The sequence below is a fragment of the Pan troglodytes genome, chromosome 19, assembly GCF_028858775.2.
Source record: "Pan troglodytes isolate AG18354 chromosome 19, NHGRI_mPanTro3-v2.0_pri, whole genome shotgun sequence".
Lineage (NCBI taxonomy): Eukaryota > Metazoa > Chordata > Mammalia > Primates > Hominidae > Pan > Pan troglodytes.
This window is the reverse complement of record NC_072417.2, coordinates 48,982,423-49,000,544: the sequence shown is the minus strand read 5'-3', so window position 1 is coordinate 49,000,544 and position 18,122 is coordinate 48,982,423. Positions and strand designations below refer to the sequence as shown.

The 18,122-nt window shown below is 49.4% G+C and overlaps 1 protein-coding gene across 5 annotated transcripts in view; it reads right to left on the bottom strand.

Moving 5' to 3' along the window:
• The window catches only part of SHMT1 (serine hydroxymethyltransferase 1), a 34,753-nt gene that overhangs the window by 7,498 nt on the left and 9,133 nt on the right, over positions 1–18,122 (bottom strand). For 3 of the 5 annotated variants that reach the window (XM_054669777.2, XM_054669778.2, NM_001280175.1), the window contains 6 exon segments: positions 17,953–18,098; positions 12,911–13,026; positions 12,088–12,248; positions 5,316–5,397; positions 4,627–4,839; positions 177–293 (listed from right to left, as the gene is read on the bottom strand). In XM_054669777.2, coding sequence (XP_054525752.1) covers positions 177–293; positions 4,627–4,839; positions 5,316–5,397; positions 12,088–12,248; positions 12,911–13,026; positions 17,953–18,098 — 835 coding nt within the window. 5 annotated transcript variants of the gene reach the window in all.

Here is an 18,122-nt window from a genome sequence, read left to right as displayed (position 1 = left end):
CCCTACTGTCCCTACCTTAGGCCAGTCTCAACCATGCCCTACTCTGTTAGCATCTCCTGCACAGAGACAGCCCTCCAGCTTTTTCCCCAGTGTGGAAGTCCTGGCACACGATTTTGGAGGACACGTGGGATGGGAATTAGGGGCCACAGGATGAGCAGAGGCAGATGATGTTTTACCAGCAATGGCGTGGTTGTGGGGACCTCCCTGCAGGCCAGGGAACACAGCAGAATTGATAAGAGACTCCAGGTTGTACAGAATCTCTTTGCCAGTCTTGGGATCCACACTTTTCACTCCTGGAGGAAGAAAAACATCACAATGGGATCATAGGGGCTGTCCCCCCTTTTTCTTTTTAGGCTCAAACCCAGACTGGCCAGGGAAGAATCAAGCACAAGCCTGGCCTTTATCCTGGCATGGAGAACTGATTTGTAACACAGCGGAGCAGAGGGGACCCTTGCCTCCTGAGGGCAGACCAGTATCTTTATTTTTTGGAAACCAACACATCATGGATGACTCTGGCTGGAATACTGGTTTCAGCACCTCACCTGTCCACCTGCCTCCTCTGATGGCATCTCTTCTTAACACAACTAGAACAAGGCCTTAAAAATGAAAGGACAGGCTGGACGCGGTGGCTCACACCTGTAATCCCAGCACTTTGGGAGGCCAAGGCGGGCGGATCACGAGGTCAGCAGTTTGGGACTAGTCTGGCCAACATGGTGAAACCCCGTCTCTACTAAAAATACAAAAATTAGCCGGGCGTGGTGGTGTGCACCTGTAGTCCCAGCTACTTGGGAGGCTGAGGCAGAAGAATCGCTTGAACCCGGGAGGCGGAGGTTGCAGTGAGCCGAGATCGCGCCAGTGCACTCCAGCCTGGGTGACAGAGTGACATTCTGTCTCAAAAAGAAAAAAAGAAAAAAAAAGGACAGAAATTTCCCTCCACTAACATTGTAACCAAGAATTCAAGAATTTGCCCTGGACATCTTTCCTTAAAGAAATGTCCATGTGGCTGGGCGTGGTGGTTCATGCGTGTAATCCCAGCACTTTGGGAGGCTGAGGCAGGTGGATCAATTAAGGTCAGGAGTTCAAGACCAGCTGGGTCAACATAGTGAAACCCTGTCTCTACTAATAATACAAAAATTAGCTGGGCGTGGTGGCGGGCATCTGTAATTCCAGCTACTCAGGAGGCTGAAGCAGGAGAATGCGTTGAACCCAGGAGGTGGAGGTTGTAGCGAGCCGAGATTGCACCACTGCACTCCAGCCTGGGCGACGAGCAAAACTCCATCTCCGGGGAAAAAAAAAGTCCGTGTAATCCCAGCACTTTGGGAGGCAGAGGTGGGAGGATCATTTGAACCCAGGAGTTCAAGACCAGCATGAGCAACGAAGAGAGAACCCATGTCCACAGAAAAATTTAAAAATTAGCCAGGCATGGTGGCACATACCTGTGGTCCCAGCTACGTGGGAGGGTGAGGTAGGAGGATTGCTTGGGCCCAGGAAGTTGAAGTTGCAGTGAGCTTTGATTGCACCACTGCACTGCAGCCTGAGTGACAGAGTGAGACCCTGTCCCCAAAAATAAAATTTAAAGAGTCTCCAAGATGCATTGAAAGAGACAACGCTCATGTGGCTAATATGAAGAATAAGGTTCCTTTCTGAGAAAAAGTTAACCATCAATAATAGCTACTATTCAGTCATAATCGGTAACATCTATCTAGAGCTTCTAGTGAGCCAAGAACTGCTCTAACCACTTTACATAAATTCATTTAATCCTCAAAACAGCAGTCCAAAGGGACAGGTACTATTATTATAGTCCCCACTCTAGAGGTGAGGAAATGAGGAACAGAGAGGCTGCACAGCTAGCCCTAAAGTCATACAGCGGGTGTGCGGCAGAGCTAGTACTTGCTCTGATAGGCTGGCTCCGGAGTCCCTCAGCACTGGGTGAAATGAATCACATCAACACACAGTGGGGGAAAAAACCAAATGTCTCCTGGGCGGGTGGGAATGGCTACCTGCCTCAGAAACATCAGCACAGCTAAAAACGGTCCTTGGAGGAGCAGAGAGGCAACGGGGTGCTGAGAAGCTGAGGGGGCATGTGGCTGTGTCTAGTCTCAGCCAGGGGCTGGGCAAGAAGACCCTGCCTCGGGTAAGAGTAATGTAGCCGAACAGCCCTCTCCCTCTCCCTCTCCCTCACCCTCCCCCTCCCTCTCCCCACGGTCTCCCTCTCCCTGTCTCTCCACGGTCTCCCTCTGATGCCGAGCCGAGGCTGGACTGTACTGCCGCCATCTCGACTCACTGCAACCTCCCTGCCTGATTCTCCTGCCTCAGCCTGCCGAGTGCCTGGGATTGCAGGCACGTGCCGCCACGCCTGACTGGTTTTCGTATTTTTTTGGTGGAGACGGGGTTTTGCTGTGTTGGCCGGGCTGGTCTCCAGCTCCTAACCGCGAGTGATCTGCCAGCCTCGGCCTCCCGAGGTGCCGGGATTGCAGACGGAGTCTCGTTCACTCAGTGCTCAATGTTGCCCAGGCTGGAGTGCAGTGGCGTGATCTTGGCTCGCTACAACCTCCACCTCCCAGCCGCCTGCCTTGGCCTCCCAAAGTGCCGAGATTGCAGCCTCTGCCCAGCCGCCACCCCGTCTGGGAAGTGAGGAGCATCTCTGCCTGGCCGCCCATCGTCTGGGATGTGAGGAGCCCCTCTGCCCGGCTGCCCAGTCTGGGAAGTGAGGAGCGCCTCTTCCCGGCCGCCATCCCGTCTAGGAAGTGAGGAGCGTCTCTGCCCAGCCGCCCATCATCTGAGATGTGGGGAGCGCCTCTGCCCTGCCGCCCCGTCTGGGATGTGAGGAGCGTCTCTGCCCGGCTGCCCCGTCTGAGAAGTGAGGAGCCCCTCCGCCTGGCAGTCGCCCCGTCTGGGAAGTGAGAAGCGTCTCCGCCCGGCAGCCGCCCCGTCCGGCAGGTTGGGGGCAGCCCCTGCCCAGCCAGCCGCCCCGTCCGGGAGGGAGGTGGGGGGCAGCCCCCGCCTGGCCGCCACCCCTTCCAGGAGGTGGGGGGGCACCTCTGCCCGGCCGCCTCTTCTGGGAAGTGAGGAGCCCCTCTGCCCGGCCGCCCCTTCTGGGAAGTGAGGAGCCCCTCTGCCCGGCCGCCACCCTGTCTGGGAGGTGTACCCAACAGCTCATTGAGAACAGGCCATGATGACGATGGCGGTTTTGTCGAATAGAAAAGGGGGAAATGTGGGGAAAAGATAGAGAAATCAGATTGTTGCTGTGTCTGTGTAGAAAGAAGTAGACATAGGAGATTCCATTTTGTTCTGTACTAAGAAAAATTCTTCTGCCTTGGGATGCTGTTAATCTATAACCTTAGCCCCAACCCCGTGCTCTCTGAAACATGTGCTGTGTCCACTCAGGGTTAAATGGATTAAGGGCGGTGCAAGATGTGCTTTGTTAAACAGATGCTTGAAGGCAGCATGCTCATTGAGTCATCACCACTCCCTAATCTCAAGTACCCAGGGACACAAACACTGCGGAAAGCCGCAGGGTCCTCTGCCTAGGAAAACCAGAGACCCTTGTTCACTTGTTTATCTGCTGACCTTCCCTCCACTATTGTCCTATGACCCTGCCAAATCCCCCTCCATGAGAAACACCCAAGAATGATCAATAAATACTGAAAAAAAAAAAAAAAAGAGTAATGTAGTCACCAGAGGGCTGGTGTCTCTGCTGATGCAAAGTTGGCGCATCAGGTCTCACCACAGGCTAAATGATGACCTGACCACTAACAGGCTTTCCCAGGTATGGGAATTCGAAAATAAGGGGAGTGCCTAGGGGTAGGTTATAAGGTAATGGAAAGAAAAACCTTCACTAAAATGATATTAATGTTTATACATCCATGTCTTCTAGTTTGACTACTATGAGTCTTTCTCTTTGAGAAACATGATGGACCACTGTAAGTTCATCAGAATAATGCAGCCTTGTGAGGCCTCCCAGTGGCCCCCAGCCAGCCATGCACCCTCCTTTCATTCAAACACCTGCCTCTCGAGTTCAGCGACTGGCACCATCCTAACACATAGTGGTTGCTGATCCCCCTCCTATGTTCCTAGGACCTGGATGCACAAAAGTGAAGCAGGAGCTGTGGCTGACAGTCTCCTTCTGGGGATTCCTTTCTTTCTTTTTTTTTTTTTTTTTGAGATGGCATCTTGCTCTGTCGCCCAGGCTGGAGTACAGTGGCACAATCTCAGCTCACTGCAAGCTCTGCCTCCCAGGCTCACGCCATTCTCCTGCCTTCGCCTCCTGAGTAGCTGGGACTACAGGTGCCCACCACCACACTCGGCTAATTTTTCGTGTTTTTAGTAGAGACGGGGTTTCACCGTGTTAGCCAGGATGGTCTTGATCTCCTGACTTCGTGATCTGCCCGCTTCGGCCTCCCAAAGTGCTGGGATTACAGGTGCGAGCCACCTCACCTGGCTGGGAATCCTTTCTGTAAAGCCTGTCACTGCTCCTTCCTAAGCAGCTCTTTAAGGGACTGGGATCTTAATATTTTCCAAGGATCCCAGGTCAGAGTTTTTCCCAGCTCCCTCAACTGAATCTGAACCCCCACAGGAGAAATGTAAACCATGGTACCCGTCTGTACCCAACATTCGGGAGCTCACCTTTCCTGTAGAAGATCATGCCAGCTCGGCAGCCTCGCAGGGTCTTGTGAGTGGTGGTGGTCACCACATGGCAGTGTTCAAATGGGGAGGGCACCACGCCAGCCGCCACCAGCCCGCTGATGTGAGCCATGTCCGCCATGAGATACGCCCCGTTCTCATCTGCAATCTTCCGTAGCCGGGCATATTCCAGGTTTCGGGAGTAGCAGCTGGTTCCTGAGACAGGAAAGGTGACACAGCTGCATCAGAGATGTCCACCGGCCAGCTGAGTTGGCTTCACAGTGGCCTCTAGATGTGCAGATCTGAAAGCCCAGAGATTTCTTCCCTTAAAGTCTCAGAGCAAAAATGGAGAATGCCCTCAAAAAGCACCTCTGTGCTAAAGGCAACCACTCTAACTCTTCAACGTCTTGGTGGTTGAGATGGCCCCAACTACTATTGCCAGCGCAGTCAGGGCCTGACATTTCTAGATGCTTCTCTGAGAACAGTCTCACATCTTAATCTACATAGCACAAAAAGCAGCAAACACACATCTGTATCCTGAAAGAAACTAATATATGTAGACCCCAGAAACTCAGTTATCCAGGGAAGAAACTAGCAGTGGGCTCAACAGGGTGCGAACATCTTTCCATCCTCATTCTGTAAGAGGCACCAGGGTACTGGTGAACAAGGTGACTTTCCACCCCGCGCATCACCTGCGATGATCAGCTTCGGGTGGAAGAGGCGTGCGTTCTCCTCCAGCTGGTCATAGTTGATGTAGCCAGTATCTGGGTTCACCTGTGGAATGTCAGGGAGGCAGGTTCAGGCTGCTTCCTCCAACCACACCTGCCTCCTGTCCTCCCACTTGAACTCGCTCCACCCACCATGACAAGAGGAATGATGTCCTAGATGAGGACTTGAGGGTGAGACAGGACGGATACTGGTGTGTTCAGCCTGCTCAACCAAGTATGGCTCACAGACCCAGGAGTCCCTGAGGAGTCCCAGGGTTGTAGTGAGCCCTGCTGCTGGGGCACTACCCGCTGAGAAGGAACCAAAAAGCACCTGCAGAATGAAACAAATGTGACGGGACCAAACAATGGAAACCAAAACGGTTACCTTCAGGAACAAGACCAAACTGCCTGCTAATACTACTTCTATTCCAAGTATAATGAGGCAAGAAAAAGAAACAAAAGGCATAAAGATTAGGAAAGAAGAAATTTAAAAACTGACATTACACACAGACAACACAATATACCTAGAAAATCAAGATGCTAGGGGCCAACTGTTAGAATAAGCAAATTTAGCAAGGTCACTGGATACAACATTGAAAAACAAAAAGTAGGGGCTGGGCGCGGTGGCTCACACCTGTAATCCCAGCACTTTGGGACACTGAGACGGGCAGATCATGAGGTCAGGAGATCGAGACCATCCTGGCTAACATGGTGAAACCCCGTCTCTACTAAAAATACAAAAAATTAGCCAGACATGGTGGCGGGCGCCTGTAGTCCCAGCTACTTGGGAGGCTGAGGCAGGAGAATGGCGTGAACCCAGGAGGTGGAGCTTGCAGTGAGCCGAGATTGTGCCACTGCACTCCAGCACTCCAGCCTGGGCGACGGAGCGAGACTCCATCTGAAAAAAAAAAAAAAAAAAAGCCAAAAAGTATATAAAAGCAAGAAAGATAGAAAATGAAATGTAAATAACAAAAACCATAAAAGGAAAATCATACCAAACCTTTACACAAAACATCATTGCGTTGTGTATTTTGTGTCACAAAATGCTTGACAAATTATAGTAATTAAGGCAGCACGCATTCATGGAAGGGCAGAGCATCTGGCTTAACCAGAAGCAGAACCACACACAACAAAGGTCATTGGATCCATGCCAGTGGTGACGCTGCAGTGCAGTGGGGAGAGGATGACCTTTTCAATCAATGGCACTAGGTCAACTGGGCATCCATTTGGACAAAAATGTTATCTGGATGCCCACCTCACCCACACAAATCAATTCCATATTCAGCAATCCCACTTGTGAATCTATATCTTAAGAACTTGAAATCAGTATGTCAAAGAGACATGTGCACTCCCATGTTCACTGCAGCACTATTCACAATAGCCAAGTTATGGAATAAAGCCATGTCCATCAATAGATGAATGGACAAAGGAAATGTGACACATATATATATAAACAATGTAATAATAATCAGTCTGAAAAAAGAAATTCTGTCATTTGCAACAACACCGATGAACTTGGAGGACCTTATGCTAAGTGAAATAGGCCAGGCTCAGAAAGACAAATACTGCATGACCTCACTTCTTTTTTGAGACAGAGTCTCACTCTGTCACCCAGGCTGGAGTGCGGTGGCGCCATCTCGGCTCATTGCAACCTCTACCTCCCGGGCTCAAGCGATTCTCCCACTCAGCCTCCTGAATAGCTGGGACCACAGGCAGTGCCACCACACCCGGCTAATTTTTATATTTTTGTAGAGATGGGGTTTCACCATGTTGCCCAGGCTGGTCTCGAACTCCTGGACTCAAGTGAGCCTCCTACCTCGACCTCCCAAAGTGCTGAGATTATAGGTGTGAGCCACCGCACCTGGCCATGTGATCTTACTTCTATGTGAAATCTAAAACAATCGAACTGCTGGGCGCGGTGGCTTATGCCTGCAGTTCCAGCACTTTGGGAGGCCGAGGCAGGTGGACCACATGAGGACAGGAGTTTGAGACCAGCCTGGCCAACATGGTGAAACCCTGTCTCTACTAAACATTCACAAATTAGCCAGGCGTGGTGGTGTATGCCTGTAATTCCAGCTACTCGGGAGGCTGAGGCAGGAGAATCACTTGAACCCAAGAGGCGGAGGTTGCAGTGAGTCAAGATGGTGCCACTGCACTCCAGCCTGGGCGACAAAGTGAGACTCTGTCTCAAAAAAAGAAAATTAAAATTAAATAAATAAATAAATAAATAAAACAATCAAACTCACAGAAGCAGGGTAGAATGTGGTTACCAGTCACTGGAGGGTGGCAGACAATGGAGAGATACTGAGCAAAGGGTACAAAGTTGCAGTTAGGAAGAAAAATAATAAATATTTAAGGAGTGGGATATGTTAGTTAACTTGATTCAATAGTTCCACACTGTATATACAAATCATAACATCACTGTGTATCCCATAATTATATATAATTTGTTTAAAAAAAAAAAGAAGTCAATTCCAAACAGATTGTAGATCTCGATGTAAAATTTAAAATAATTTTTCTTTTCTGGCAACACATCTCTTAGGAAGTTCATTTTATTAAACTTCTATAAACATATGGGTCAGCCAGGCGTGGTGGCTCACATCTGTAATCTCAGCACTTTGGGAGGCCGAGGGGGTCAGATCACCTGAGGTCAGGAGTTTGAGACCAGCCTAGCCAACATGGTGAAACCCCACCTCTACTAAAAACACAAAATTAGCCAGGCATGGTGGTACACAGCTGCAGTCCTAGCGATTCAGGAAGCTGAGGGAGGAGAATCGCTTAAACCCGGGAGGCAGAGGTTGCAGTAAGCTGAGATCGTGCCACTGTACCGGCCTGGGCGACAAGAGGGAAACTTTGTCTCAAAAAAAAAAAAAAAAAAAAAAAGGGTCAGCCAGATGCGGTGGCTCATGCCTGTAATACCAGCACTTTGGGAGGCTGAGTTGGGCAGATCACTTGAGCCCAGGAGTTCAAGACCAGCCTGGGCAACATGGCAAAACCCTGTCTCCACAAAAAATAAAAAATTAGCCAGGCATGGTGGCATGCGCCTCTAGTCCCAGCTACTTGGGAGGCTGAAGAGGAAAGATCGCTTGAGCCCAGGAGGCAGAGGTTGCAGTGAGCCGAGACAGAGCCACTGCACTCCAGCCTGGGAGGCAGAACCAGATACTGTCTTAAAAAAAAAAAAAAAAAAAAGTCATGGGTAAGCACACATAACCAGCAGAGCATAGAGCGCACCACAGGAAAAACTGGGCTCTGGCATCTGAGAAGCCTCAGGGAAGAGGAGATGTGCAGAGAGGCTCTCTGTTCTGAAGGCCCTGACCCAACCTTCCTTCCTCTTACCTTGGTGTCCCCCTCAGAAACTACCAGCACATCTGGAGTGAAAGGTTTCAGGATTGGTGGTCACTCTTTCCAAATAAAAACAGGCAGTTATAATCCAACCCAACTACAGAAGCTTGCCACAAGGTTTCGGGAACCAAGACCTCATCTAGAAAGTCAAGCTGAAAGATGATTTGTGGTTTTGTTTGCTGTGTTTTGCTTCAGGGGTGTGGTTCTTTCTCAGTCACCTGAATTTGGCAAAGAAACCGTTTTATGAAATGAAATATCAACAGCTGACCTCCAGTAAAAATGGACATAATTCACCAGGCATGGTGGCTCACGCCTGTAATTCCAGCTCTTAGGGAGACAGAGGCAGTAGGATAGCTTGAGTCCAGGAGTTTGAGACCCGCCTGGGCAACATAGTGAGACCTTGTTCTCCACAAAAAGGAAAAAAAAAAAGATTTAAAAACAATGGACATAATTCTAAAATTTTTTGTGTAGCCACAATTACCAAAAAAAAAAAAAAAAAAAAAAAAAAAAAAAAAAAAAAAGCCTGTGCTGCTTTCCCTTTTTAATTTAATGGGTTTTTCAAAGGTTTTTCTTTTCTTTTTTTAATCTTGAAAATGAGACAAGAGAACAACTCCTAGAAGAATTCACAGGCATTTATAATAAACTGCAGATGGGGTCCACAGTGCACAGAGGATAAGGAAGGAGACCCCAGCAGTCACTTAGGACCAGGGACAGGGAGGAATTCTCGAGTCACAGTGGGGATGGGCCAAAAACACAAAATAGAAGGTTAATGTTGCTGTTGCTCTAGCCTGGCCCTGCGTGGGGCTCTTGCAGTGGAGTGGGGCAGGGGCTGAAGGTGGAGGCAGGCGGTCTGGTGAAGGCTGGGCAGGGCAGTGGCCCTGGGACACCCCCTAACCTCCAACTCTGCAGCCCGGTGGGGTGGAGGTGAGCTGCCTCTGGCTGCTGGTGAATGCCAATAAGGTCTGTCTCCTCCTCCTGTCCGCCAAGGGCAGGACTCAAATCACCCCCACAGCAGGTGAGCTGCACCTCCTGCTGCCCAAGCTGGCCAGGGTCCCAGGCCCCACCTCTCCATGCCCATCCTGAGGTGGGTCCCCTCACTGCACCCACAGGACTGCAGCCTGCACAATGTACATCAAAGACGGGGGTGGCTGGAGGGAACTGGGTGTGGGACGCAGATTCTTTCTTTTTTTTTTTGGAGATGGAGTCTTGCTCTGTCACCTAGGCTGGAGTGCACTGGTGCAATCTTGGCTCACTGCAACCTCCGCCTCCCAGGTTCAAGTGGTTCTCCTGCCTCAGCCTCCTGAGTAGCTGGGATTACAGGTGCCCGCCACCACGTCCGGTTAATTTCTGTATTTTTAGTAGAGAAGGGTTTCACCATGTTGGCCAGGCTGGTCTCGAACTCCTGACCTTGGATGATCCGCCCACTTCGGCCTCCCAAAGTGCTGGGATTACAGGAGTGCACCACCATGTATTTTTAGTAGAGACGGGGTTTCACTGTGTTGGCCAGGCTGGTCTTGAACTCCTGACCTCATGATCCGCCTGCCTCAGCCTCCCAAAGTGCTGGGATTACAAGTGTGAGCAACTGCGCCCTGCCTTTCTTATTTATTTATTTTTTTTGAGATGGAGTTTCACTCTTGTCGCCCACTCTGGAGTGCAATGGAGCAATCTTGGCTCACTGCAACCTCCGCCTCCCAGGTTCAAGCAATTATCCCTCCTCAGCCTCCTGAGTAGCTGGAACTACGGGTGTGCACCACCACACCTGAGGAATTTTTTGTATTTTTAGTAGAGACAGGGTTTGAACCTGTTGGCCAGGCTGGTCTCGAACTCCTGACCTCAGGTGATCTGCCCACCTCAGCTTCCCAAAGTGCTGTGATTACAGGTGTGAGCCACCGAGCCCAGCCAAGACAAACTATTTTGTTACTACTGTGACATGTTTCAAAATCTAGCTTCAAGGCTGGCCTTGGCCAATGAGGAGATCTGTGACTGCAAACACCTAGGTGTTCTGTGAAAAGAAATGACTGCAAAAAAGAGTACACGTGCAATCACCAGCACTGAGACAAAGGCTGAGTACACACAGAACCACGGACAGCATGCACCCAAGACCATGCAATGCCAGCCAAGCAGAAGGATGCAGTGCTACCTTTTTTCATGGTAACAAACATGAAACTAAGCAGGAATGGCACATTTATTAATAAAGAACATGAAAAGATGGTTCCTGGACACTAGAAAGAATCACCAACACTGGACACTAAAAGAATGAGCAAGTTACCTCTTCTTCCCATTATCCTTCATTTTTATAGATAAATCACCATGCCTGAATAAGCCCACACATCTTACAGGCATTTTTTGACCCAACTGTTTATACAGACGGGTCCCATGAAAAACAAGTATTTGCCTGGGGCCCTGCACACCCTAGAGGCAGCACTTGGCACTGGTTCTGATGGTGTTGGTTCCACTGCTGGGCTGGCTGCGTTATCAGGTATGTGCAGTGGGGTGGCAATGGCAATGGGGTGTACACCTGAGCCATACAGGTGCTCCTCAACTTATGGGGTTACATTCCAATAAGCTCATCATTAAGCTGAAAATATCATAAAGTCAAAAATGCATGTAATATACCTAACCTACCAAACATCACAACCTAGCCTGGCCTACCTTAAACATGCTGAGGACACTGTGGTACCCTCCACTGGGCAAGATAGTCAAACACAAAGCTTATTTTATAATACGGTGTTGACTATCTCATGTAATCTACTGAATACTGTACTGAAACTGAAAAGCAGAATGGTCGTATGGGGGGCTTGAAGTACAGCTAATAACGCATGTCACTTTTGCACTATCCTAAAGTTGAACGCCCTAAGTCAAACCACTGTCTGTTCCTCTGTAGCCACTATACACAGGCAGAGGCTAGCCCTAACGTGGCCATGGAGGACTGTGGCTGTGGATGGTGCCGGGCTGCTGGTTTTGGTGCTGGAGCTGGGGACGTTGCCATGCCTGTAGCTACTGCATCCTTGTGCTGCTGCTGGCCCACAGGGGCTCCGAGCAGAGATGTCACCAGGCGAGGGCAGAGCTGCAGAAGTGGTGGCTGTTGCTGGGGTCCAACTGTAGTGACCTGGTTGCTATTCCCCAGGGTTGTTATTCCAAGCAGTTGCCACTGCCCCTGCCACATCTGAACTCTCCTCAGTAGTTGCCTCCCTCACTGGTTTCCCTGTGGCCTCAGCTCAGACCCTCGTCTCTCCATCCCAGCTGCCCCAGTGGGTCCTGAAAGCCTGAGGAGTCCCCGCTGCAAGGAAATTAAAAACGGTGCGAGGTGGGGACTTCCTGTAGTGACACATAAACCAAACTTACCCCTGCAGGCACAGCCAAGCATCAGAGGTTTCCCAAGGAAATAAAAGCTAGGAGAGAAACACATGCTTACCTTGTAGGGCATAGATTCAAAGAAGATGGACGTGGCAGAGATTTTCTTCTTGTCTGTCATGAACCCATGGGTCAGGTGGCCCCCATCCGGAAGGTCCAGGCCCATGATGCGCCCATGGGGTTCCACCAGGGCAGTGTACACAGCGAAGTTTGCAGGGGAGCCTGAAACGAGTGGACCAGAGGAGACATGATTATTTCTAACTGAGGTACCAAGTGGCATCCGGGACCCTGGCCACTAAGCCTTCACCCAGGAGTGGCGAGAACAGGCCTCGTGCCTTCCCTGAGCTCCAGGAGGTGCCCCTTCACCACCAGCCTTGAGAGGTGAAGTTCAGAGAGAGGACACTGCCTGGGAGGGGGTATAGAGCTGGGAGCCCAAGGGTAATGCAGAGGGATGCGTGACTTATCTTTTATTTATGGCAGTTTTTTTTTTTTTTGAGATGGAGTTTCGCTCTTGTTGCCCAGGCTGGAATGCAATGGCGCCATCTCGGCAGCTCCCTGCAACCTCCGCCTCCCAGGTTCAAGCAATTCTCCTGCCTCAGGCTCCGAGTAGCTGGGATTACAGGCATGTGCCACTACACCCAGCTAATTTTTGTATTTTTAGTGGAGACCAGGTTTCTCCATGTTGGTCAGGCTGGTCTTGAACTGCCAGCCTCAGGTGGTCTGCCTGCCTCCGCCTCCCAAAGTGCTGGGATTACAGGCGTGAGCCACCGGGCCCGGCCTATGGCAGTCCATGGCAGTCCATCTTAGGACTCTTCTTGGTGCATGTCGGCCCTGGGGGATGCACATGAAGAGGCTGCACCAGGCCATATGGATGAGACAATCACCTGAGTAGGGCTGGACGTTGACCCCCCAGCACTGTGGGTCCAGCTTATAGGCCTGCAGGGCTCGCTTCTGACAGAGGGTCTCCAGTTCATCAATAAACTCAGTCCCGCCATAGTATCTGTGGGAGAAGAGCAGGAGACTTAGATCCACTCAGACCCAGAAAGTCTGTGCTTCACAGAGGCCAAAGAAGCTTAGGGGTGGGACAGTGAAACTAAAGTGGAGAGAAGTAATGAGAAGAGCTTGTTAACATGCAGATGCTGAAGCCAGCATGATCAAGTGTTCCACCAATGCCTCTGGAATCTACAGTCAAGAGACCAAACCAGCTGTGCAACTTGGAGCAAATATCTCATCTATAAAAAGAGGGGGTTTTGGCCGGGAGAGGTGGCTTACACCTATAATCCCAGCACTTTGAGGAGCCAAGGCAGGAGGATTGCTTGAGCCCAGGAGTTCGAGACCAGCCTGGGCAATACAGCAATATCCCCATCTCTACAAAAAATTTCAAAAATTAGCCAGGTGTTGTGGTGTGTGCCCATAGTCCCAGCTACTTGGGAGGCTGAGAAGGGAAGATTCACTTTGGCCCAGGAGGTAAAGGCTGCAGTGAGCTGTGATCATGCCACTGGACTCCAGCCTGGACCCTGTCTCAAAAAAAAAAAAAAAAGAAAAAGAAAAAAAAAAGAAAAGAAATCCTATCACATGCTATTAATACAACAGGGATGAGCCTGAGAACATTATGCTAAGTGAAACAAACCAGTCACCACAAGACAAGCACTGTATGATTCAACTTTTATGAGGTCCCTAAAGTAGTCAAGCTTAGGCTGGGCGCGGTGGCTCACGCCTGTAATCCCAGCACTTTGGGAGGCCAAGGTGGGCGGATCACCTGAGGTCAGGAGTTCCAGACCAGCCTAGCCAATATGATGAAACCCCGTCTCTACTAAAAATACAAAAATTAGCCGGGAGTGGTGGCGGGTGACTGTAATCCCAGCTGCTCGGGAGGCTGAGGCAGGAGAATCTCTTGAACCCAGGAGGTGGAGGTTGCAGTGAGCCGAGATCGCCCCACTGCACTCCAGCCTGGGCATCCCAGCAAGACTCAGTCTCAAAAAAAAATTTAAAGTAACTACATGCAGTGGCTCATGTCTGTAATCTCAGAGATTTGGAAGGCTGAGGTGGGAGAACTGCTTGAGGCCAGGAGTTCAAGACCAGCTAGGCAACATAGTGAGATCTCAGCTCTACAAAAAATTTTACAAATGAGCTAAGTATAGTGGCTTGCACCTATAGTCCTAGTTACTTGGAAGGCTGAGGTGGGAGGATCACTTGAACCCAGGAGTTGGAGATTGCAGTGAGCTTTGATTGTACCACTGCACTACAGCTGGAGCAACACAGTGAGACCCTATCTCTAAAAAAAATAAATAGGCCGGGCCCGGCGTAGTGGCTCACATTTGTAATCTCAGCACTTTGGGAGGCCGAAGTGGGCGGATCACCTGACATCAGGAGTTCGAGACCAGCCTGACCAACATGGAGAAACCCCATCTCTCTTAAAAATACAAAATTAGCCAGGCGTGGTGGTGCACGCCTGTATTCCCAGCTATTGAGGAGGCTGAGGTAGGAGAATTGCTTGAACCTGGGAGGCGGAGGTTGCGGTGAGCCGAGATTGTACCATTGCACTCCACCCTGGGCAACAAGAGCAAAACTCTGTCTCAAAAAAATAAAAATAAATAAAAAATAGGCCGGGCACTGTGGCTCACGCCTGTAATCCCAGCACTTTCGGAGGCCGAGGCGGGCGGATCACGAGGTCAGGAGATGGAGACCATCCTGGCTAACATGGTGAAACCCCGTCTCTACTAAAAAATATATAAAAAATTAGCCAGGTGTGGTGGCGGGCGCCTGTAGTCCCAGCTACTCGGGAGGCTGAGGCAGGAGAATGGCGTGAACCCGGGAGGTGGAGCTTGTAGTGAGCCGAGATCGTGCCACTGCGCTCCAGCCTGGGCGACAGAGTGAGACTCCGTCTCAAAATAAATAAATAAATAAATAAAAAATAAATAGGCCAGATGTGGTTGTTCACACCTGTAATCCTAGTAATATGGAAGGCTCAGGTGGGAAGACTGCTTGAGGCCAGGAGTTTGAAACCAGCCTGGGCAACACAGCAAGACCTCATGTCTATTAAAAATTAGCCTTGTGTGGTGGCACGCACCTGTGGTCCTAGCTACAGAGAGGCTGAGGCAGGAGGATTGCTTGAGCCCAGGAGTTTGAGGCTGCAATGAGACGAGATTGCACCACTGCACTCCAGCCTGGGCAAGACAACGAGACCTTGTCATTCATTTATTCATACATACATAACATTTTGTTTTAAACCCAGAACTTTGTTTTTACGTTTGTATCAAGCAAAGTCATTAACGTTAGGTAAACATTGTTTTCTTTTTTTTTTTTCTGAGATGGAGTCTTGCTCTGTCTCCCAGGCTGGAGTGCAGTGGTGCGATCTCGGCTCACTGCAACCTCTGCCTCCCAAGTTCAAGCGATTCTCCTACCTCAGCCTCCAGAGTAGCTGGGATTACAGGCATGCACCTCCACACCCAGCTAATTTTTGTATTTTTAGTAGAGACAGGGTTTCGACATGTTGGCCAGGCTGGTCTCAAACTCCTGACCTCAGGTGATCCACCTGCCTCAGCCTCCCGAAGTGCTGGGATTACAGGTGTGAACCACCACGCCTTGCCTATTGTTTTCAAATATTGCCTTTGATTTTAAATAATGTTCCAAAGGTAGATTAATATTAAATTATATTAACAAAATATAATGAAAACGTAATAATTACCTTTTATTTTTATTTTTATTATTTTTTTGAGACGGAATCTCACTCTGTCACCCAGGCTGGAGTGCAGTGGCGCAATCTCGGCTCACTGCAAACTCCACCTCCCAGGTTCACACCATTCTCCTGCCTTAGCCTCCCAAGTAGCTGGGACTACAGGCGCCAGCCACCACACCTGGCTAATTTTTTTGTATTTTTTTTTAGTAGAGATGGGGTTTCACCGTATTAGCCAGGATGGTCTCGATCTCCTGACCTCATGATCCACCCAGCTCGGCCTCCTAAAGTGCTGGGATTACAGGCATGAGCCACCGCGCCCGGCCAATAATTACCTTTTAAAAGAGCCCTTTAATTGGCTGGGCACAGTGGCTCACGCCTGTAATCCCAACACTTTGGGAGACCGAGGCAGGCGGATCATGAGGTCAGGAGATCAAGACCAGCCTGGCTAACACGGTGAAACCCCATCTCTACTAAAAATACAAAAAATAAATAAATAAATAAGTTAGTCGGGTGTGGTGGCACGTGCCTATAGTCCCAGCTACTTGGGAGGCTGAGGCAAGAGAATCGCTTGAACCTGGGAGATGGAGGCTGCAGTGAGCCGAGATTGTGCCACTGCACTCCAGCCTCGTGACAGAGCGATACTCCGTGTAAAAAAAAAACAACAAGCCCTTTAACATGAATAAACGATGTAATTACACTTCTATTTAAGTTGTGGTTTTTCGGGTTTTTTTTTAAATTTAGAAACAGGGTCTCATTCTGTCACCCCAGCTGGAGTGCACTGGCAAAATCATAGCTCACTGCAGCCTTTGATCTCCTGGGCTCAAGCAATACTCCACCTCAGTTTCTTGAGTAGCTGAGACTACAGGCGCATGCCACCATGTCCGGCTAATTTTTAAATTTTGTTTTGGAGACAGCGTCTCACTATATTGCCCAGGCTGGTCTCAAATTCCTAGCCTCAAATGATCCTCTGCCCTGGCCTCTTAAAGCACTGGGATTACAGGGGTGAGCCACTACACTCAGTCCCCTTCTTAAAAATGTAGAAAACATCAACCCTTGCTTGATACACTGCTGTGAGAATCGAATGAAATATTAGTTTTGAAAACACCTGGTGTGGACCGGGTGCAGTGGCTCACAGCTCTAATCCTAAGCACTCTGGGAGGCCAAGGCAGGTGGACTGCTTGAGCTCAGGAGATGGAGATCAGCCTGGGCAACAACAGCCTGGGTGAAACTCTGTCTCTACAAAAAATTAGCTGGGTGTGGTGGTGTGTGCCTGTAGTCCCAGCGACTCAGGAGGCTGAGGTGGGAGGATGGCTTGGGTCCAGGAGACCAAGGCTGCAGTGAACCTTGATCACACCACTGCACTTCAGCCTGGGTGAGAGACAGACCATGTCTCAAAAAAGAAAAAAAAAAAAAAGAAAACACCTGGTGTTAACAAAATACCTTAGCCTGAAAGAAGAAAGAAAGGAAGGAAAAAGAAAAAGAAAGGAGAGAGAGAAAGAAAGAAAACACCTGGTGAATTCTTTAAGGCACAATGCAAAAGTTAGTTATTCACAATAGGAGAAAGACAATGCCTTCAACTTGATTCTCAGTCTTCTACATAGAGCTTCAGGGGCATCTCAGGACAGAATGGCAATTCCTTCTCCAAGGGTAACCTTTCTGTTTCATTTGGGACAAAAATGCACACATTTGCAAAAGCCATGTCTAATTCTGTAATTTATTTTCTTTGCCTGATGATGACTGTAAAAAACAAAAACGAATATAACACTGTAATTCTGAGGGTGAAAGAGTCAACTGAAAGCCACTGCATGTGTAAATCCAACATTTATAATGCAGAAACGGTTTTCAGTAATCCAGATTCAGCCTCCACTTCCACACCATTCCCAATACAGACTCGATGACTCACATGGCAATGGCCACCTTCTGCAGCATCCCTCAGATGACACTGACCTTTTCTAGACAGAGGTCACACACCAGTCCAGTGGCTCAATACTCCTTACAAACTGGCCTGTTTTTCTAGAAAGCCCCCAAAGAACTGTGAAATGTGCCCCTGAGTACACCTGCGCTGAGCTCTTCAGTGTTATCACATGCTGGGAATAAAAGAGTTCTGTCAGAGAACAGGCGTGGAACAGAAATCCTACAGCTGGGAAGCTTGCTGTTTTCTGAAATTTCCAAATTGTTTAGGTCCTAGGCTGATTGAGTACTCCCTATGACTGTGTCAGAACCAGGCCTTTGAAGATATTCACATACCTCTGGCCCGGGTACCCCTCAGAGTATTTGTTATTTAAGCAAGAGCCTAGGGCCTCCAAAACTGCTCGGCTGGCGAAATTCTCCGAGGCAATCAGCTCCAATCCAACCCTCTGCCGGTTACTCTCCTTCTTAATGATGTTGTAAACCTTATGAGAAGAAAACAGATGCTT